At 44.0% G+C, this 23,584-nt stretch overlaps 1 protein-coding gene across 4 annotated transcripts in view; it reads left to right on the forward strand.

The window, feature by feature from the left end:
• Positions 1 to 23,584, forward strand: part of HDAC9 (histone deacetylase 9) — a 497,559-nt gene that overhangs the window by 420,373 nt on the left and 53,602 nt on the right. For all 4 annotated transcript variants that reach the window (XM_080974605.1, XM_080974606.1, XM_080974608.1 and 1 more), the window contains one exon: positions 9,203 to 9,321. In XM_080974605.1, the coding sequence (XP_080830731.1) occupies positions 9,203 to 9,321 (119 nt within the window). The remainder of the gene's footprint in view (positions 1 to 9,202; positions 9,322 to 23,584) is intronic.

Raw genomic sequence — 23,584 nt, forward strand, 5'->3', positions numbered from 1 at the left:
GAGAAATGGATGTTGTTGGGTTTTGTTTTGTTTTGTTGTGTTTTTTTGCAAAAGGGAAGGTTTAAGCCAGGCATGGCCAAACTTGGCCCTCCAGATGTTTTGGGACTACAATTCCCATCATCCCTGACCACTGGTCCTGTTAGCTAAGGATGATGGGAGTTGTAGTTTGTAGTTGTAGGGATGATGGGAGTTGCCGAGTTTGGCTATGCCTGGTTTAAGCAAAAGATATCTAGAGAGGAGGGACGGATCATAAGGAAGGGACTAGAGCCATCTGTACCAGCCATGATCATCTGAGAAAGCTATTGAACAGCTGTGTGGGATGGCTCATCTAAACGTGCGGAGATTACGCGGCTTTTCGATTGTGTTTTTAAGAAGTCAGATTTTTCTTCTAAGCTTAGGGGGAGGGCGTGAAACACGCTGGAGGGGGGAACACATGGGAAGGAGGATGGTTTTCTCATGGCGTCATGCGGATGCCTCTTAAAAAGTGAGTGAACAAAGCTTAGTTTTTCCAGAATAAATGTTCAATGGTTCATGATGGCACAGAACTGCTTGTGCTTGTTTGCTCACCAATCAGCAAATGAAAATGGTATGAAACTGTCCGAGCCATTCTTTTCAGGGAGTCGTTTTACTTGCCACTGAGGAAATCTCAGCTGCATTGGGTCTTTTGCACCATTGAGGGTCATTCCATCCCATGATCCTCTGGTTAATTCATTCCTCTCTTTCACCTCACTAAGGACTTATACTTACCCACGTAAATAAATCTTTATTTGTAGTGTGCATCCAGCATAAAAGATGCTTCTGTGTCAACTTATGGAAATGAAGACATGGCCACACCAACCTTAAACACATTGCCCATGATCCAGCCATTCAGCTGGAATGGGTGGAAATAGAACACTCCTGGTACTTGCTATTACAGAGGAAATCACCTGCCAAAAGTAGACATCTAAGATATTGGATTGCATACATTTGAGTTGATCTGAGGCACTATGTGGCTTTCAGTGCACAAACTGCATATCTGCATGTGTGTGCTGCTCTTTTCAGCCAAGGGAAAAGCTCTATGGGTGTTAAAAGTGTTGTACATGTGAAAAGTTGTTTCCTTTGCCGAAGTAGGCAGTAGGGGGGCACTTGCAAGCCGAGAGGCTTGTTGCGTGAACTGGATCCCCAACTCCACAGTGAATCTCCTGGATAGGGTGCGGGCAAAAGAGCCACTTATAAATATGGGGACCGGTATCTAGGTTGTGATCCAGAGAGCCCCTTTCTAGGCAAGGACATCATAATTTCTCCTACAATATTCTGCAGCAGCAACTCCTGTGGCGTTAGAGGTTTCTGTGGCACGTTTTGGCTTCAGCTTGTTGGACAGCTGTCAGGATATTGTGGCTTGGAAACGCTGTGGTATGCAAGGGGGGTTAGCATGCCTCCCTCGCTGCGGGTCAGGGCTGGCATTTTTTTGTTTCTGCAGCCAATCTCGGGATCAGCCTGTTCAAGATCAAGAAGAAAATGAGGGAACCACGAAATGAGGTTCCCTCAAAGAAGGTAGATTAAATTAGGCTGCCTATATACCATAGATTGAAAGCACGATCCACCAAAGAACCCTGAGGACTGTAGCTTACCCTTCGCAGAGCTATAATTTCCAGCACCATCCACAAACAACAGTTCCCAGGATTCTTTGCAGGGGGGGGTGTACTCAAAATGTGCTTTAAATGTATGGTGTAAATGTAGCATTAGTCTTTTTCCACTCTGGAATTCATTCAGCATTAGCAGATAGAGAACATTTCATTGCTGAAAAGCTGAACATAAGATCTCCTAGTAAAACAATAATTTAAAAAGAAAATCATTCATAGACTGAACTCTCAAAGATTACTAGAGGTGTGGGGGGGTGGCAGAGGAGATAAAAGAAAAGTACTTATTATAATTTTTGCTTTCCTGATTGCAATGAGCATGAAAGAGCAAGAAGGGGTTAAGGGGGGACCTCTCAGAAAACAAATGGTAGCTAATGTGGCTCAAAGGCAAAATAGCTAATAGAAGCAGAACTGGCCCTAGCATACATCTTTCTTTATTTGGCTTTCCGTGTGAAGACGCACACGTACTTGTTAACAAGGTCAAAACTACCATTGAGGGGAGCCATCTTCTACGGCACATCATGCTCCTAGTTGCAGCTTTGTTCCTGTGAAACTGAACTGTTCTAATTTAAATCATATGGATGTGATTTCATAGTAAGAGCAAGGATGAAAGCAAGCAGAAGGTGGGGGGGGGGAGCATGAAAATCAAAGGGGGAGTTAGGGAAAGTAAGATTCAGAACCAAATATGAAATAAAACCTAATAGGATATTGCTTGCATACTTTATATGACAATTGGGAAGGAATAATTTCTTCCGTTCTTTTTTCCTTTCTTATATTATATACGCACCTAGTAAAGAACTCACCCCCCCAAAAAAAATCTGTAATCAATATTAAAACAGGCACGGCAGATTCCTTATAAATTAAATGACTGCACACAAGAGAAGAGTGAAGTAAAAGATACAAAGACTAAACTCACGCAAGTGCTGCAGAACATTCACTGACATTGTTAGGGCTGTTCTGAAATCTCCTCTCCAGATTATCCAAAGCGTTCTTTGGATGGTGGTCAGCGGATTGAGGTTGAATCCCCAAAAGACAGGAGGACTGTTTCTGGAGGAAAGGGGGTGGACAGGTATGGGGAATTCCCTGGTCCTGAATGAGGTAAATGTGCCCCTAAAGGACCAGGTGCACAGCATGGGAGTCATTTTAGAGCAACAATTTAAGAGGGATATGGGCAAGCTGGAACATGCGCAGAGGAGGGCAACCAAGATTATCAAGGATCTAGAAACCAACCCTTATGAGAAACGGTTGAGAGAGCTGGGTATGTTTAGCCTGGATAAGAGGAGACTGAGAGGAGCTGTGACAGCCATCTTCAAATATCTAAAGGGCTGTCACATGGAAAGGCTTCAAGTTACAATAAAGATTCCAACTAAACATCAGAAAGAACATTCTGACAGGAAGAGCTGTTTTGACAGTGGAACAGGCTCCCACGGAAGGTGGTAGACAGTCCTTCATTGGAGGTTTCTAAGCAGAGGTTGGGTGGCCATCTGTCATGGATGCTACTGCCCCTTTATATAGGGAGAGCTTTTCATGTGGATAAGGTTTATCATCATTGGAAGAACCATTTTGGATGTTTCTGCCTTGGATTCCAGAATGTTTTGAACCGTCTCTGATGCTGTGCAAAATCTTGACATTGTATTATTTGTGCAAAATCACCCTGTTTTATATTTCCACATAGAAAAGGTCTCTTGGACATCAGGTGTTCTAGCTTTGGAGGAACTTCTGGGACAAAGGGCTGGCCTACATATTACGTTGTTCCTGGCCCAGGCAATTCTTCAGGGTGGTTCTCTTTGCCCTACTGTGATGTCTCACAAGAATGAGAAAGGTTCCTTTACCAACAGTGAAATGTCCCGGAGCTTCCTATCAATGACAAGGGAATTTTCTATATAAGCAGGAGCTGTCCAGAGTAAACACACACAATATAAGCAGAGCACATGAAGCTGAATCAAGCCTCCAAATTACTTTAGTCAACTATACGTTGTGTATTTTGTGTTCTCATTTTGTATTTTTATGTTGTGAATCACCCTGTGATCTTTGGATGAAGATCATAACTAACTTGTAATATTGAGGATGCTCGGCCAGTCAGAAGGTAGGCAGCTTCTGAAACTAAGGCTGCAGTTCCGTCCAGAACTCCCTCTAAGATCTAAAAGAGTCTCTTATGTTTATTTGTTTGTTTGTGTGTTCATTTAGGATACTGCAAGGTCCTGGTTGTACATATAAATCTTTGCACACATACAATTTGAACTTTTTGTTTCAGGCATTACCTTGATGATTAATTAATTAATTTTGTCTCAAAGCTCTTAATGAAAGCAAGTTTCAGTTATACTAAAAAGACACATATAATGTCTAGAGTTATCCCAGAGTTCCCGAAAGATTGAAGTCTGGAACGACTGCTGTATCTCTTTATAATACCCTGATGAATTCAGCACATCAGCTCTACTGGCACTTGGAGTATTATGAAATTCACATTGTCTGTGGTCTGTTCTTAACTAGTGTCTAAAGTCCTGCTGGCCCTTTTAAATAGATGTTTTGAAAAGAATGTACCAATTTAATGTTTTTGTCTTGGGGAAAATGTGTCATCGTTTCAGTGAGAAGTTCACAGCTCTGCTGAGACTCGGGAAGGCCAACAGTACTGGATGCTGCTGCCATCTCTAATGTCAACATCTTCCTGACTTAGATCAGAGAGATTCCTTTATAAATGGAAAGAAATTTCCATGTCATTATTTTCAGCTTCTTCATTTTTCTACTTAGCCTTTTCCAGAAGAAAAAGGACAGCCACAAAACATTGATTCGTAGAAGGAATCAATCCAGGACGCAACTTTCAAATTCTTTCCAGTTGAAAGATTATTGAGCAATGGGAAAGACTAGTTATGAAAGCTCTGCAGTGAGAATGATTAAAAACCAGGCGGTCAAATGAACAACCAAAGATACTTTTAGAAACTCATTTCAACTCTGTCTTTGAGATTGGTGGGCTCTGGTAAGGTGTGCGGGCAACTCAAATATCCCAAAGGCAAGATTTCTGCATCTAAGGTATAGAGAAGAGATCTTAAGCTTAAACAATATTGTTTTTGTCCAGCCAAGTTACATTTCTTTTGGTTGATGCTGGAAGTAACTTTGCAGAATACAGTGGTACCTTGCAAGACGAATGCCTCGCAAGACAAAAAACTTGCTAGACGAAAGGGTTTTTTGTTTTTTGAGCTGCTTCGCAAGGCGATTTTCGCTATGGGCTTGCTTCGCAAGATGGAAACGTCTTGCAAGTTTGTTTCCTTTTTCTTAACACCGTTAATACAGTTGCGACTTGACTTCGAGGAGCAACTCATAGAACGCGGTGTGGTAGCCTTTTTTGAGGTTTTTAAAGACTTTGGTGATTTTTGAAGCTTTTCCAAAACTTTCCCGACACTGTGCTTCACAAGATGAAAAAAATCGCAAGACGACAAAACTCGCGGAACGAATTGATTTCGTCTTGCGAGGCACCACTGTAGACTGTCTAATATAGCAAGCTGGTATACTAGTTTCGTGAGTGCTGGTGGAGTAAAATAATATTAAGTTAGAAGACATGAACTATAAGAGAGAATAATTTTTGAAGTGAACTTGTTGCCATGGAAATGGATTCAGTACTATAACCATTAAGTTTCTTCTGTTCTGAAAAATGTGTATCTCAGTGTCAAACTAAAATGCATGGTCAGATCATCCCATTGTCTTTCCCCTTTTAAACAGCCATGCATTATTCAACTTGCCAAAACTTTAATTCCAGGTTTGGCTAATTTGCTTTGATCCATCAGGCATAAACTGTGATTCAGTCCGTCCCCCCCCCCATTATGTCACCCCCCCAATTTCCAAACTGAAGTCATATATTGTGGATTATTCTTCCACTGAAATTAATATGTAGATGATTCATGTACATGCTGCTTTATGGAGTTACATAAACAAAAGACATGCCTCTTTCACAAGAAGCTGACACCAAATTATCAATAGTGAGAAATACAAGAGGGGAGGCAAGCACTGAAGACCCATTTCCAACATTGTGCGGAAGGGACCTCTTTATGAGATGGTATCCTGCAGAGCACAGTAATCAGTTGGGTATATAAAGGGCAAGATGCTGCTTTAAGTATCCTGGCCCCAAGCTGTACAGGGCTCTGTAGACCAGTACCAGCACCTTGAACTTAGTTCAGTAGCTAATTGATAGCCAGCGCAAATGTTTCAACAGCACCATAATATGATGGTGATCTTCTGGTCCAGTGATCAGTCAAGTCTTGGCATTCTGCACTAGCTGCAGTTACTGGGTCAACCTCAAGGGCAGCCCCACACAGAGTGCATTGCTGTAATCCAATCTGAAGGTTACCAGCACATGGATGACAGTGGTCAGGTTAACCCCCTCCAGAAATAGCCATAGTTGAAGCTGGTAAAAACACTCCTAGCCACTGAGGTTACCTGGGAGTCTAGTGACCAAGATGGATCCAGGAGCACCCCCAGACAATGAACTTGCTCCTTAAGTAGGAACATGACCCCATCCAAAGCAGTCAATTGACCAACAACACCTTAGCACACCACCTCTGTTTTGCTGGGGTCAAGGCCAGTTTTTTGCCCCTCATCTAGCCTTCCCATTTACAGGTCACTCCTTCCGGCATCTAGAGCAAACACCAAGCCTTGACCTGTGTGTCAGACTGATAACAACTTGAGACATCCCCATGGAGGCAATGAAGTCCTCAACACAGATGTTGAAGTCATTCTCATTCTGGTTTCCCCCAACACCAGACCTGAGGCTGGCCAACTCAGTCAAAGAAGCTGCTGGGAAGCAGGTTGGATGGTACACCAGCAACAAGCCTAGTTTACTTGGCCCGGCACCAAGTGCAGGCCTTGGCAGCCAGCTTCAAAACAGAGGGGCTTCCTGGTGAAGGAGATGAACTGCAGCAAATCCCCCTCCATCTCTGCAGCCTGTACCAAGTATCTGGGCAAGCACAGCTGGGTCAGATTATTTCCTCCCAGTTTGCCCACCCAGGTCTCAGTAATACACACCAGATCAACACCCTCATCCAAAATCAAATCACGGATGAGTGAAATCTTATTGCATACTGATTTGGCATTAAACAACAGCATTCATAGACTGGTGGATGAGCAACCAGGAACCTGGCCAAGGGAGGGGTGGGAGCCAAGGACTAGCTGTAAATAGCCTCTCCTTTACCTTCCGTGAAGATATATCTCCTCCTCATGACTGTGTCCCCCTGTATGCATGTTCACTGAAATTGGGGCAGCATCACCCCGATTTTCAGTTCACAGGCATCTCTGCTCCATGTGCTGTAAAACCCATACAAGATAAATGAGAGTAATTCAGAGTGGTGAGGGAAGTTCCAAGGTTGTTGGGTTTTTGTTTATAACCCTCTCTTGCTGCCTGAATGACTTGCATCTGACATTCATAGTGTTAGAAGCAAGGATCGCGTGCTAGATGGTTTAACAATGGCTGGAAACCATCCTGTGACTTCTTTACAGATAGCAGAATGCACCAGACTGAATGTATTAGGACTCAGGGGAAAGTTTCTTTTGTGAATCTCTCCAGACGCCCAAGAACATGTTGTTGAGCAAGAAGTTTGGAATACAGGAAGAGATACTTTGCTTGGAAAGGAGGAAACTGTTCCAGAAGGCCTATGCAACTCTATGGCAGGGATGGGGAACTTACGGTCCATGATCCAGAAGTGGCTTGTAGCTGTCTGTTGATGAGCAATGGTGTTTAAATAACATCTGAAATATATCAGCTCTCATAAGGAATATGGGGCTACTTTCCTGTGTCATTAGTGCCACCAGAAGATCTTGGATTCAGACAGTCCTGTCCTATGTGGCTTCTTAGGCTGCAGAGCTGGCATTCTGCAGTCAGTTCCATGCAGGTGCAATCTGAATTTGTCATATATCCTAATTTGCAGAGGACCAGGGGCATAGCTAGCTGCTCTGGGACCCAGAGCGGCGGGGGCGGGGCGAGCCCCCCATGGGGCGGGGCGAGCCACCCACGGGGGCGTGGTGCGACGATCCGCTCAGGAGGTGGTGCAGTGATCCGCCCAGGTGGGCAGCATGGAGAGCTGCCCACAGAGTCCACCTGGCAGACACAAGCCCCACGCTGCCATTTTGGGCAGCCCTGGGCCCCAAGCCACCGCGTCACTCCCAGGAGAGACGCCTGCCTCGGGTGCACTGCAGGCCAGGCCCCACGGTAAGTGCCGCCCCCGCGGTGTGCCATTTTGTTACCCCCCTCAAGGATGACACCTGGGGCGGACCGCAACCCCCGCACTCCCCTTCATACGCCCCTGCATAGGACAGTCCTCTAACTGAAGTATGTTGCTGACAGTCCTCTGTTTGAAGGGCTGTCTGGTCCAAGTCCTGGGAATGGAGAGCCAGAGCCTTGAGGCAGCCCGTCAACAGTTATAGCAGACTGAGTCTTACAGGCTGCTTGGCCACAGTGTTTCCACTATAATGCGACCTTATAGAGTATTTCTATTTGGAGAATAGTAATTATGTAAAAATTTGCATTTATACATGAATCAACATATGCACATTTTCTGCAAATATGTGTCCTTTTTTGTTGCTGTTGAGGCATCCCTCTTTTTGGGGGTGACTTGTAAGTGACCACCCTGCTGAATTACTAAATATGTCGTTGAATTTTCAAGTCACTGAGGGCTAGACTCTTGAAATACCTATGTGAAGATTTCTGGTTTAGACAAGCCTTCACCTTGACACTGACAAACTGATTCCAAATTCTTGCCAACCTAAGACGTTTTGCTGCCAAATGACACCTCTTTCCTTTTGCTATGGCCAACACTTTAAAAATAGGCTTGTCTCCCCATTCAGAAATCAGTTTCCCCTTAATTCCACTGCCCAAAGTGAACTGCTTCACCTAACCCTTGTAGGGCTGGCCCGAAACGAAGAGGCTGATATAAAACACTGGATAAGAAGGAGTTAATAAGTTGAGAATCGAAAAGCCTCGAAGTTTCTTCCTGAAACCAGCAGAGGGTGCTTTTCCTGATTTGTGGTAGCCAAATTCCTACCAGGCATGACCTCAGAAAATGCCTGACAGCCGGGCCTGAATTTGATTATGGGAATTTGTATGTGTCCCCACCCCACCCTTTCTACAAGAGTTACCTCCCCCCCCCCATCTTGACAAACATTTTAAAATGTTAAGAGGATGGGGATAAGTTTAAAAAGCAAACATTTTCCCCCAAAGAAATTTATCGTTCAAATTTACACCAAGTTCTCACTCACTGGAGCAATGCAGGTTTCCACTGAGACTTCAGAGTTCTCTTTGTAATCCATTAGTCACTTCCCTTGAAGAGTCAGCCTTTATAGGCAGGAAGGTAAAACAGGCCCAGATGTGGGTGTAACGTTAGAAGCTCTCGCATGTACCTGCAAATTATGGGGGTCTTTTTATAATAATAACATTAAAAATCTGCAGAAAGTAGGGAGAGAGAGAGAAAGGGAAAAAATGAACATGGAAGTAAACTTCGAGGGAGGTGAGCTAGATGACAGCTAATTATGGTATCATGCTAATCAGTGCGTTTTAAATGAAGACTCTTGTTCATAACCGTTTGCCTATTCTTTGTCTTCAGGACTGTGATTATGCCCATCGCCTCTGAGTTCGAGCCCGACTTTGTCTTAGTATCGGCTGGCTTTGATGCCGTGGAAGGCCACGACCCTCCTCTAGGCGGGTACAAACTGACAGCTAAATGTACGTACACATTTTTAAAAGTCTCTGTCTCTCCCCCAAGGAAATTATTCTAGGTGGTGCCAAAATTTTGCCTGATATGCTCACGTAACCATTTTGCAGCAGTTAGCAAGGTGCGAAGTCAACACACGAGTCGACAGGCGGTAGTGTCTGATATTCATAATGGCTACCCGCATCCCATGACAAGGGCATAAGCAACATTCTGGCTATTGTAGCACCACATAAGTTTTGTTGGGGGGTGTTCATTTGGCCTGGTTTGTTTTTGTTTTTGAGTCTGGCAGTCAGAGATCATAGCAGGAATAGTCTTTGCTCCTTGGGGAGACTCACTGCTAAGGGTTTGAAGCAAAGGTGCAGTTAATGGCCCAACTACATTAGCGTGGACTCGGGTGGCGCTGTGGTCTAAACCAGAGCCTAGGGCTTGCCAGTGAGAAGGTCGGTGGTTCGAATCCCCACGACGGGGTGAGCTCCCGTTGTTCGGTTCCTGCTCCTGCCAACCTAGCAGTTCAAAAGCACGTCAAAATGCAAGTAGATAAATAGGTACTGCTCTGGCGGGAAAGTAAACTGCGTGTCCGTACGCTGCTCTGGTTCACCTGAAGTGGCTTAGTCATGCTGGCCACATGACCCGGAAGCTGTACGCCGGCTCCCTTGGCCAGTAAAGCAATATGAGCGCCGCAACCCCAGAGTCAGCCACGACTGGACCTAATGGTCAGGGGTCCCTTTACCTTTACTACATTAGCACAATTGTTCTGGGGCGCTCACCCTGTGCTTCTACCTTGACTAAGTAAATAATTGACTCAGTTGGATATTGCTATACAAGAAAGAAAGAAAGAAAGAAAGAAAGAAAGAAAGGCCATCACACACACACACACACACACACACACACACACACACACACTTTTTTCTCATTTCAGAATAGTGCATAAACTGGATCATATGTTGCTGCTTCAGATCCTATATTGACTTTTAGTGCAACACCCCATAAAGGGTCTCCCAAAGGCCCCAGATTAAGACCATATATACTGTCTTTGATCTTCATACGCAGCAGTTGTTGATATCAATGGAAATGTTTGGTGCAGCTCAAGATCCAGATATTCCCCTTTGCCATATTATAGCCCCGCTCAATAATTTCAGCATTTCCTTTCCACTGCTAAAATGTTATTAAATTTTTAATAAGACAACCTGTAATATCAGCATGGCTCACAATGCATTATGAATATTCATTGTATAAAAAGATAAAGGAGAAAAAGAGGAGGAGAGCCATATCAACAGTGAAATATTAAAAGATTGCCATGATAATGCCCAATGGCTTCCCATCCAGCAGGCTATGCCAGGGGGTAGGTGCTCTCATGCATACATAGAGCTCCTCCACCCATTCACTTTAATGGACAGAAAAATGATACCTGTGCATTCCACTGGACATGCGAAGATTTGTCCTCTGAAAGGACACTTATGCAAGGACTCCACATATGGGCTTGGTCTATGGCAGGGGTCAGCAAACTTTTTCATAGGGGGCCGGTCCACTGTCCCTCAGACCTTGTGGGTGGCTGGACTATATTTTTTGGGGGGGAAATGAATGAATTCCTATGCCCCACAAATAACTCAGAGATGCATTTTAAATAAAAGCACACATTCTACTCATGTAAAAACACACTGATTCCCGGACCATCCACGGGCTGGATTTAAAAGGCGATTGGGCTGAATCCAGCCCCCAGGCCTTAGTTTTCCTACCCATGGTCTATGGGCAACAGAGAGCATATGTTGGTATGTTCTGTATTTCTGCATTACAGTTTCATCTCTACTCATTAAGTTAAACCAAATTCTCGTGCTATACAATTGTTTGTTTGTTTTCAGACAGACTTTAACCCTGAGTAGATTTAGTTACCTGTGGTGCTATTTTGACTTCTGTTGATGAGTTTTTATTTTCATGTTACGTCATTGTGTTACTGTTCTTGCTTTGATTTGTGGTTCTCTGGTTTGAGGATCTTCTGACTGGGGACTGTACATTTTTGTAAATAAACAATAATAATGGGAGGAGCAATCCCATGGAGGTCAAGGTGGGGAGAGTTCATGGCAGAGGAGCTGCCACTTCCTCTCTGAGGAAGGAAAGCTCCACAGTATCCTATGTCTCCCAGGAGGCCCTCTCAGGGACCATAGGATTGCACCCAAAATGTCCATCCATTCCTTCATCCATCCAAGCAACCAACCAACCAACCAACCAAACAACCACCATCTCTATAAATTGCATTTATATCCCAGCCATACTCCAAGAAACTCAGGGCAGAATATATGACAGTTCCTCATTTTTGCCCTCATTAAAACTCTGTGAGCTGGTGAGTGACCGAGATCCAATACTCCAACCTCCTAACTGGTATGCAAGACCAGACGTGCATTTGCCATTGCATCCATGAAAAAATGATATGTTCTTCCTTAGTTCATATTTATTAATATTCTGTTGGGAGCCTCCCAGAGTGAATGGGGAAACCCAGCCAGATGGGTGGGGTATAAATAATATATCATCATCATCATCATCATATTTCTATACTTTAAAGTTTTTTTTTCTGCGTGCATCTTGTAATTTTAATAATAATAGAAAAATAACATATGCCTTCTTGTCTGTCTTGAATAAAGAACTGTATGCAAAATATTTTCACTGTGATCCAGCTTGAACAAAGCAGTTTTAAACCCTGTTGATTTAAAGGAGTAGCTTAAGCATGTGCTTAAGTGTCTCCCACAGAAACCGGTGGGATGTGAAAACAAAAACAGAAAACACTTAACCTTAGCTGGTTTGTGCCCTTTGTATTTGCTTTATCATAAAATGCTTGGGGAGAAAAATGTTGTGCCTAAAGTTCTTGATACTGCCTTATCACCCAGTGCAGTAATTGAACCATTAAATGGAAACTATCTCAAAGATAGTAAACAGTAAAGTGTCAAACAAAGCGCTGGGTGACTTTTTTTTGTCTGTGGTGGCAACGAGGAGAGAGGGGTAAGGGGAGCTTCTGCCTTTCCCAGAAAGGCCTGACTTAGTGACTTTCTAGAACTTGACTCTTGCTTCTTCTCTGTTATCTCAAAGAAAACATTTGGCACCATGGGGCAAAGTGGATTGACAATTAGCAGTAGTTTAGCAAAAGATGCCCTTGAAGTATTTATTTAGAAGGCACATCAGTCAATGTGAGATTGGCTATCTACTTGCTTCTGAGCCCAGTTATTGGAGTCACTAATGTTTACAGTATGGCATGATAAAATGAATTTTCAAGTATATGCAGTACTGGCAAACTATGCCAAACTCCTGTTCCTCTCTGTGTGTTGAGATTTGTCTGTGTTTTGAAGAGGTGAAATTACATTTTAGAGAAAATTGCTGAGATTTTTTAAATTTGCCCGCCCCAGAAGTCACTTTAATGATTTTTTTCTCTGAATATTCTCCACCATTTTTTTCCCAGCAAGGCCTACCATTAATCAAGTGTAGTATCAGTTCTTACAATTTCATATCAGATATGTCCTTTATTTGAGGATTGTATATTAAATATGTTTTTGTTGATTCCTGCACTGCACGGGGGGGGGGGGTGTTGGACCAGATTTTTATTTTTAATTAATTAATTAATTAATTAAATTATTAAATTTATAGACTACCCTATACCTACAGATCCTAGGGCATTTCACAAGACTTTTGGGTCCCTTCCAACTCTATGATGCTATGTTTCCAACGCCCCAGAGTAATGTTAGGTTTGGGGCATTGTGGAAAAAGCAGAAGGTTGCCCAGGCTGCCAACACAGTTGCATACACCTCAGGGGAAGAAAAAATAAGTTGGTCTGCTGCCAGTACTAATTGAGAGTCCAACCCCAAAGAAACTGTCCCTGTCTCCTACCTCCCATTCCTCTACCCTGAAAGAGGGTGGGAAATTTCACAAAACCATTTGTGCCCAGCTGTAACTACCATATGAGTACAGTGGTTCCTCGGGTTACAGACGCTTCAGGTTACAGACTCTGCTAACCCAGAAATAGTACCTCAGGTTAAGAACTTTACCTCAGGATGAGAACAGAAATGGCACGGCGGCAGCGGGAGACCCCATTAGCTAAAGTGGTACCTCAGGTTAAGAACGGTTTCTGGTTAAGAATGGACCTCCAGAACTAATTAAGTTCTTAACCTGAGGTACCACTGTAATTATTATTGCATCATATCCCAATTTTCCTCTAAGGAACTCAGGTGTGTGTGTACACTGCTCCTTATTATCCTCCTAACAAGCCTGCAAAGTAGACTTGCCTAATAGTAAGTGAGTTGTCCAAGGTCATCCAGGGAACTTCATGGCTGAGTGGGACTTTGTTTGCCATGTCTTAGGCCAACACTATAACCACTATATTACACTGCATTCCCAGGACTTTATTCCTAAGAACTTTTGAGATTTTCTCATATTAGGTCTTTATTTATCAGAATTTCACCCCCTTCCTATTCAAGGCCGACTTAAAGTGAATGTTTGATGCCCCTAATATTTAGAAGTTTTGTTTTGTTGTTGTTGTTTGGCACAAGGCAAATATCTTCTTATTTGCACAGGCTTTTTGGGTTACTTTTGGAACTTTGACCTGATCTGCACTTCCGCTTTAGAGTTTTTATGTTTTAAAATTGTATTTAAGATGAGTTGCGTGAAGTGGTTTAACCACGCTTTGGTAAAACGCCCTGGAATCTTTAGATGCAGGGCAGTGGAGAAGCATTTTTTATAAGTATAGCAAGTCTGTGACATAATTTCAATGGATCTTTATACGAGAGATCAGCAAGTAAATAGCTATGGTGTTTATTTATTTATGGAGAGTAGCCCTGAAACCAACAGGGAACCGGGAGACATTAGCTGGAGCTCATAGGTCCCTGCTGGACTGTTAAGGGCTCCACGGATTGTTACCTCAAGTATTTTACAAAGCAAACACCTCTTATCTGAGGCAATATTCTCTCCCTGGCCCCTTGGCCATGGACTTCAAAAGCTGAGCACAGGGAAAGCCAGAGAGGCAATAACCTTTAATCTGACAGAGAGGCCATCCTGGTAGGGACAGACAAGTTAAGGAGTCTCTAAAAAGTCTGCTGTGGTGTTTTAACCCCATCAAGCAATTAAAGGCCATTTGTTTCATGGTCTGCACCTTTTCTACACTCCCCAACTGACACACACACACACACACACACACACACACACACACATTTTTAAAAACTAGCTTCAGTATTTGGGATCCTTCCTTCATTAGTCCACCAATGCATTTCTCTTTATCTCAAGCAAATGCCCAAGTTGTTGTTGTTTCTAAGCAAAGAGCACATTCTGTGTATTGAATTATTTTTCAAGCTATTATGAGTAGAGTACGGGTGGAGCTCTGCAGCTACCCCGCGTGATTTAGAGCAGACCCCTTCCTCCTCCCCTGTTGCAGCCTTTGATTCAACCCCCATGCTCTCACTCACAGTGTGGATCTTTGCTCCCTACTTGTTCCCAATGTAAATGTAAAGGTCCCTAGTCGGTTAAGTCCAGTCAAACGTGACTATGGGGTTGCGGTGCTCATCTTGCTTTCAGGCCGAGGGAGCCAGCGTTTGTCCACAGACAGCTTTCCGGGTCATGTGGCCAGAATGACTATACCGCTTCTGGCGCAACAGAACACGGTGACAGAATCCAGAGCGCACAGAAACGCCATTTACCTTCCCACCACAGCGGTACCTATTTATCTACTTGCACTAGCATGCTTTTGAACTGCTAGGTTGGCAGGAGCTGGGACAGAGCAGTGGGAGCTCACCCCATCGTGGGGATTTGAACTGCCGACCTTCTGATCGGCAGTCCCAAGAGGCTCGGTGGTTTAGACCACAGCGCCACCAGCGTCCTGCTCCCAATGTAGATCTGTATTCACCCCCTTGTTCCTGATGTAGGTCTTCACTCACCCTTTCTTCCCTGCCGGGGTGGGGCTGCCATTTTGTGGTTCGTCCCAGGTGCCAAAATGTCTTGGGCCATCCCTGTATGGAGGGCCACAGGTTCCTTACCCACCGATGAAGCAAAGAATGGTGTCACAGCAGGACATAGCTGTGGCGACAGCCTCACAAGCACAATTCATAGACCAGCTTTCATCCCCATCGATGAGAACAAGGAGCTTGGAGTCCTAGGCTGTGTGTGCACTGTAACTTTACAGCATATTTGAAGCACCGTCTTTTCCTCAAAGAATTATGGGCCCTGTAGTTTACCCCTCACAGAGTTAGAGTTTCCAGCAATTCATAGCAAACAGCAGTGCCCAGAATCCTTTGAGGGAAATGATGTGCTTTGAATATGCTTTAAAAGTGCTGTGTGTATATACAGTCCTAGTGCAAAATTAAATTACATTGCACAAACTGAGGGGTGTACTGTGAGTCCTTCACATTCCAATTCCAAACACTTATAATAATGCCAGTGGCCTGAAGGTAACACCAATGATCAAAGAAACAAAACAGAAAAGTGTGGTTGTAGAAAGCCAACTAGGGCAGATTTTGTTGTTATTTCTGGGTTGAGAGGGACCGGAAAAGAAATGTTCCCCTTGCGGCAAATTATTCTGGCTTTTTGTGCCTTTCTGACAATATTTTGGACTATAAATCAGGAAATGAAGTGCTATAAATAGGGACTTTCAAGTATGGCCTTGGAACGCACTAATGTGTAACCTAAGCACAAAAAGCTAGCATGTCAACCTTTCTCCTTTATTCAAGGTCTAAGTGGGATATACAGTGAATACCGGAAAAAAGTGGGTTCGTATATTCAGTCCCTGATTTGACCTTCTGTAAAAAGCCTTTGTTTAGCAAAGCTTGTTTAGCAAACCTTTGTTTAGGCTTGTTGGTTTACTTTGTCTTTAGGAAATTGCAGGTCATCTGTGCTTGCGATTTGTCTTGTACCGAACTCATGTCAATAACTCTGTGATCAAAACTGGCTTCAGTATGAGGCTGTCCCAGTTTAGGCAGGAACCGGCCTTCCCATTGATCATACTGCACCAGAAGGCTATTTTTGACTTTTCTCAGTGCCTAGCATGCAGGCCTTCCAAGTGTCTCTATTCTCCAGGGACAGTTCCAGTTTTAAAGAAGCCGTCCCAGTTTCTGACTTGATCCCAGAATGTCCCACTTTTCCTTGGGACATCCCTATTTTCGTCAGAGAAATGTTGGAGGCTATGTGCGTGCTGTTTGCAGATGGAACACATTTCAGGAAAATAAATCTCAAGTAAAGTATCCTCAGTTGAATTTGCTGATTGTAAAGAAATCCCCTCAGTGGCTGACTTTGGGCTCTTGGATTTCAGAGTCACTGGCGGAGGAAGGAGGGTGCGGTGGGTGTGGCTCACCCCGGGTGTCATCCCTGGGGGGGGGTGACATTGCCGCCCCGCCCCCCAGATGCTCACGCCTCCCCCGGGTGCACAGCATGTGCACTGCTCTGGGTGCCACAGCAGCTAGCTCCGCCTCTGCCCTGTGCAACACTAAAAATTGGTGCCCCTGTGCCTCTCACACTCTGTTCTACATCGTTGTTGTGGCGCCCCCTATGGCAGTACCCTAAAACTGCCTCTTATCCCCTTTTCTTTGGCTCATTTTAAAATGGCTTTTTTAAAAAACTCAGAATTCTGAGTACAGTGTTCACTGAAGATAAATGTTCCATTAACTGGTTTCCTTTTGCCAACTGTGAGGATCTGGTGCAAGGTGGTATCCAAATCACTGTGACTGGGCAGAAATTAACACCTACACTCTCTAGTGCTGGGAAATAGGGCCCTCCACACTGCTAGCATGCATATATATATATTCAAACCCTCGAGAGAGGAACAATCAAAACTCCCATAAGATTCAGCAGGGCTCTCAAGAATGAATTGCAAAACAAATGAAGATTTTAATAATGAAAATGTAGGATTGGAAAGGCAAATACAGTAAGGAGAGACCTTTTTTCTTCCTTACACACCCTCCACACACACACTACAGAGAAATGGATTGGGCTGACAAAGGGAGGTGGGCAGCAGGAGTTGGCGAAGAAAGGCCAGGAGAAAACTAAATACCAATTGGAGGGGGGTGAGGAGGAACTGGCCTTACATAACAGCCTCATTGCACCCCCAGAAATAATGGTTTGATGGAAATGGTTGCTTTTTCTTTTCCAAGGCTCTGGGGACTCAAATGCCTTTCCAAAACCAAAATAGCCTTATGTAAATTAAGAGCACAAAAGCCCAGTTTTATGATTTGGGTTGCAGTTTAATTCCTTTCTATCTTTCTTGCCATTGTTTAAAAAAGCAGCCCCAAACATCAAAGGAAAATGGCATGTGTTCTAAATCAGGGCTCCAGCACTGAAGTATGACAGCACAAAAATTAGAGCTAAATAAATGTGCTGTTTTAGCTCTCATATTTTCCCCAGAATTGCGTCTTACGAAATCAGCTCCTTTAAAGATGTGGAGGTTTGGTTGCTTGCTTGCTGGATTTGTTCTTTTTCTTTCTTCTTTCTAAATTCCTTTATTTTGTTTGATCTAACTCTGATGTTGGTGCCGTGGCAAAAGATCACTCCACTCTCCTCCCCCAAGAAGTACAATAATAAAATAGGTAGTTGTCACAATACGTTTGAACACCGGATCCTGGCTTCTTAGTTCCTCAAGCATGCATGGAATAAAATGAAACATTTAAAAGTGTGCTGTGGTGTGGCTTGACAGACAAGTATGATTTTTACCAAACAGCAAACCTGCCTCAATAGGCAAGGGGGATATTAAAAGCAACCATGGAAGTGTACCACATGCCAAAGGGTTCTGGGTTACAATCATTTGCATTTTCTGTAAATTGCTTTTCTCCTTGTCCTGCAAATGCTTATTCATGGGTTCATCTTTTTGCTTGTTTTTGTGTGTGTGAATATATAGACACACACGGAGCGAGAGAGCGAGAGGGAGGGAGGGAGACTGCCAACTCATAAAATATAGGGATGGGATATAATAAAAAATAAAGTCCTATTCAAAGCAGTACAAAATAAGCATTAAAATGACTGGCTAATCAAAAAAGTTTTTTAACAGCTGCATAGGTCTGTCAGTATTAAAAGGTCTTCAAAAATAATTGATAGGGAGGATGCCTGCTAAATCTCCTAGAAAGGTATTCCACAGCAGGGGACCATCAACATTAAATACCTGATGTCTACTTCAGACCAGTCAGGCCTCTGTAACACAGGGGACAACTAACAGCAGTCCTCCAAATTATCTCAGTGACTTGAGTTGGGAAATAAGGGCTCCGGCAGTCCTTAAGGTATCCCAGACCCAAGTTGTTCAGGGCTTTGTATATCAGCACAAGAGAATTATCTATATATCCTTGTGATGGCAGCAAACATGAGGTTTGCTCTTCTTTAGCAGGATAGACCAGTAAAATTCACAAATACACAGTTTCATACATTGGGGCAGGAGTGCCAGTTTGTTCCCATGACCATGGCTGCCCGGGGCCCTGGCTCTGAAATTTGTGGGTGCCTGGCCCCTTCAAGGGGAAATTTGTGGGTGCTTGGGCACTCAGGGCCCCAAGGAGTTGGCACCTATGCATTGGGGGGCTAAACAGCCCTGCACCTGGAAATTTTTTTATGTCTGATGTTTTTACAATTTTTTTATATGCTGTAAGCCGCCCAGAGTGGCTGGGGAAACCCAGCAAGGTGGGTGGGGTATAAATAATAATTAATAAGAATAAGAATAATAATTCATAATTAAGTATAAGATCCAGGGTTGTGTGCTACCATAAATCAAGCATCTAGCATTTCATCCAGCAAGACCCAACAACTGCTACTTGATTTGATTTGAGTTGCCATATTTCAAAAGTAAAAACCAGGACACCCCAAAAGTTGTTGAGCTTCTTTTAGGAAGACCCAAAATTTTTGAGCCTTTCTTAAATAAAAACATGCATTGGCTCGTTAATAATCTGAAATGCTTTATTTCTATGGGCTTATCCTGATTTTAAGCAAGTGGATTACGTATCTCAAACACAATGCATAATATTTGACTTCAGTTGCTTCTGGGGCTAGCATTTCCTGGGTTGCAGCCCAGGTTGCATTAGGCAAAATGTTGGGCGACAGGAAGCAGTGTAATTCTACTTGATGGAGTGCAGTGCGATTGTCCCGATGAGGAATGGCTTGTTCTTTTCCATTCTGGCTGGAATCTTGCTTTCCGAAGTTTGTCTTCCAGTATTCCCGATATCCTTCAACAACGTAGAAGAGCATCCAAACTCCACAAATTGCAATCCAGTAGAGTTCTTTGTAGGCTGTTACCTCTGCACTTTCAGCCCAGGGATTCATTTCTGGGCAGCAAAGCTACAGGGCTGTATTATGGTCACGTTTGCAGAAAGTCCTGAAGGCATTTGACAAATATATAGGATTTATGTGATACCCAAATGATGAATTAGCATTCCCCTACTACAGATTATATAAGAGCAGGAGGCAAATCTATCTATCTATCTATCTATCTATCTATCTATCTATCATCTATCTATCTATCTATCATCTATCTATCTATCTATCTATCTATCTATCTATCTATCTATCTAATCTATCTAATCTATCGATCTATCGATCTATCATCTATCTATCTACCATCTCTCTCTCTCCCTCCCTCCCTCCCTCCCTCTCTCTCTCTCTCTCTCTCTCTCACACACACACACACAACCTCTTTCCATTTACAGTGGTACCTCGTGTTAAGAACTTAATTCGCTCTGGAGGTCCATTGTATTTCTGTTGTAGAAGCCCACCAATGCAGACCTGACTGTTTCCAGGCAGTGCAATTGTCTGCAAGGGGCAGTGTTGTGCAACCATTAATGCTTATGGTACCAGCCCTGCTGCATGAGCCTGGTATAAATGCAGAACTTGTCCTCAAATGGCTTATCAAATTGTTTTAAAATACACTGCTTAGAGCAGATTTGTACATTAAATAATAGCAAGGGGAATGAATGTACAATTCTCTGCCATAGTGAGATATATGGGCAGTAGGCATTGGAATTGCCAGCCTCCCCCCAACCTACTGGTGTTTTGCACTACAACTGACATCAGCCCCAGCCAGCACAGCCAATAATCAGGGGAGATGGGAGTTGTAGTTCAAAACATCCAGAGGGCACCAGGTCAAGGATGGCTGGTATAACCCAGGTATATCCATGAAAGAGATGCATGAGTTGCCTCTTGGACATTCCTTCTGAAGCACAAAAACAGATGCAGAAGCCCCTGTGAACTGCATTTCCCGCTTCTTTATAATGTCCAGAATTGCTCCACATTTTAAAAGATAAAAAATGCAATTTGCTGATTTGTGAACTGCAAACTGGAAAAGAAGCCTGAGAACATGCTATATGCACTCGTTGTGCCCTTTTCTGGATAATATCCAATGTGTGTAGGACCAGGATATTGGATATATCAAGCCTTTTCTCTCACACACTCACAATATCTTTTTGGCTCCAGTGTGCATAATCTGTTTCATTCGCTGTCTTAGTCATTCACTGACACACCACAGATCGTTTATTCTCTTGCTGACACACCCTGAGCAAATCTTCTTTCAATTGCCAATATCCGCCCACATATATACTCACTTAGGAACTATATCAGGATAAGAGGGAGGATTCATTTGTGAAGTTTGGATCTAAGCACATTCTGGAGTTTGGATTTGGAATGTAGGGTCATTTTGTGTCTTATTGCAATAACTATATTTAGATATCCAGCATTAAGAATGAGAGATTCTTTTCATCTGGTGGAGTGATAAAGCTACCATTAACATTTTTGTATGCAGTTATGCTCCCTATTAAGCTGGCAGTTTAACTCTGCTCACACACCAGTGAAAAGCTGAAAGCTTGCTGTGAAATATTCTTTGCAAAATAAGGTTACTGGGCGGAACAATCCAACTTCTCCTTACACCTGGCTGGGTTGTTGCAGTTGGAATGCCCAGGTCTCCCAGTGAAGCCAGCACTTTGCTGGCTGATGCTGCCGGAGCAATGGAAGCATCATTTTGTTGGCACTGACCTCCCACTTCCATGTGCCAATCATGTGGGTGGGCTGGCTGCTGACAAGACCTTTGACAGCAGTTACCAGTGGGAAAACCCCAAATGGGGCATTGCAAGGGAGAGCAGGAGTAGGTCTGTGTCAGGCTTGGGATCACTGGCACGGGGAGCACACCAGATCCTGGTTGGTGCACTGAGCTTACTGCCCTCCCTCCAATCTTCTCCCTGGCCACCATGAATGGGAGAACTATGGGTGTGGTGGTGGTCTTGCCACTTGCCACCTTACCCAAGGTGGCTTCACAGTTTACATTTGTAAGTTGCAGGAGTGGTTTCTATCTAAAAATGTAACATGGGGGAATCTATGTGTTTTTCTCCTTCTTGAAATGCTGGCCTACAAAGCTGCCCCCACATTATTGCCCTGAATATAGTTTGTTAGAAAATAAGAAGAGCCCTGCTGGCTTAGACCAAAGACCTCTCTAGTTCAGCATCCTGCTCCCCACTGTGATTAACTAGAGACGTCTATGGTAATTTATAGATTCCACAGCCTTATTTCCTTCCTCTCGCCCCCACATACATGCACATTGCTCCAAACCAGGGGTGTACCTTGGGATTGGGCAGGTTGGTCTCCAACAAAGGTGCAGGCCTGCCCCCCCCCAGCAAAAATCACACTTCACTCTGGCTTAGAGTTGCTCATCTACACAGTGGCGTAGCGTGGGAGGTGCAGGGGGGGGGCCGGCCGCACCGGGCTCAACATCTGGGGGTTAGGGTTAGGGGGCGCAAATCCACGGGTTGGGGGCGCAAATTACTTGCCTTGCCCCGGGTGCTGACAACCCATGCTACGCCACTGCATCTACATGCTCCCTGGGGCGCTCTAGGAGGCCAGGCCAGGCATGCAGGCTCCTTTGGATGCCTTGGCAGAGGAATCTGGGTGTCACTGGCATTGGCCATGGCAGCAGCCCTGTGGGGCCAGCTTCCCAGTTGGCTATTAGAAGTATGAGTGGAGCTTGGAGGGAAGAAAGATGGAGAGAACAGGTAAAAGTTGCAGGAGGAAGCAAAAGGAAGGAAGGAAGGAAGGAAGGAAGGAAGGAAGGAAGGGGAAAGCAGTGAGCGGAGGGAGGAGGCAGGAAGGCAGATGGATGGATGGATTGAAAGAGGAAGGGAGGTGGAGCAGACCAGACCCAACCCTGATGGCCGCGGAGGAAGTCACTGGTGGAGCATAAAAGGAAGCAAACCTTTTGAGTTTCTGGTCTGTGGCCTCTCCTGGCTTCAGAGGCACCAATACAGCTCCTTGCCAAGGGTGCATGGGAGCCTAGGTATGCCTCCACTCCAAACAAATTATTGCCCCACCCCCCTGCCATGGCTTAAAAGTCAAGAAGTCAGTCACGGACCTCCGACATGTCATTTACCTTTAAGATCATGAGCATGGAGAAATCCTGGATTCAAATGTTAACAATTAACTAGGTGGCCATAGAGAAGCTACTGTCTCTCACCTTCCTAACACTACTCACCTCCAGTCTGCAACACGGGAGTAATATCATTCCGGCCTCAAGCTGGCTGATATAATGTAAATGATGTGATGTAAACATTCCCAAAGTGCTGTATGCTGTCTGACAGCTTTTGCTGCAACATTATACACATTGTGGGGAGTTGAGAGATGTGATTATTATTATTATTATTATTATTATTATTATTATTATTATTATTAAAGTGTGCCTTTCCCCTCCCTCCTCCCCCCAAATATGCATCCCTAGCATGCCTTAAGAACCCTCTCTCCAAACAACTTTGAGTTATCAGCAATCAGCAGCCATGAGAGCAGACTGCACAAGACATATGTCAATTTGCCCTTTTAATCGGTGAGAGAGAGAGAGAGAGAGAGAGAGAGAGATTAAATCAGCTGGGAGATGCTTAGAGTACGACTATGATTCCTCCTTGTCTCTTGGAAGAGACACATTGCCTGCTTCTTTTTAGAAACCACATTCCTAGGTTTCCTAGGGTAGTTCCAATAACTCATTTCTTAACAGGAAAATGTTCTGGTTTAGGAAGGATTACTCTGAAAAGTTTTGACAATAAAATTTCAGCAACTTCTAAATTGTCCGTGTTTCCTAAATACCCAGCCACTTGGGGATCTGCCTCTAGTCTTCTGAAGCCCGGGCTGATTGATAACAGGACTCTATCACACTGTCCAATGGAGGGGGAAATTCAATGTGGTAGAACCAGCAATGTCGTCTGTATATCAGCCATAGTTTAGGTGCCTCGGGGGAAATTGTAACAAGTAATCCAGGCATTGAGACAGCTTCTCAGTACCTCTGGCTGGGCTCCAATGGGCTATACAGTGTTGGCA

This window comes from Podarcis pityusensis, assembly GCF_964106645.2.
Source record: "Podarcis pityusensis genome assembly, chromosome: 12".
In the NCBI taxonomy this organism is placed as follows: Eukaryota; Metazoa; Chordata; class Lepidosauria; order Squamata; family Lacertidae; genus Podarcis; species Podarcis pityusensis.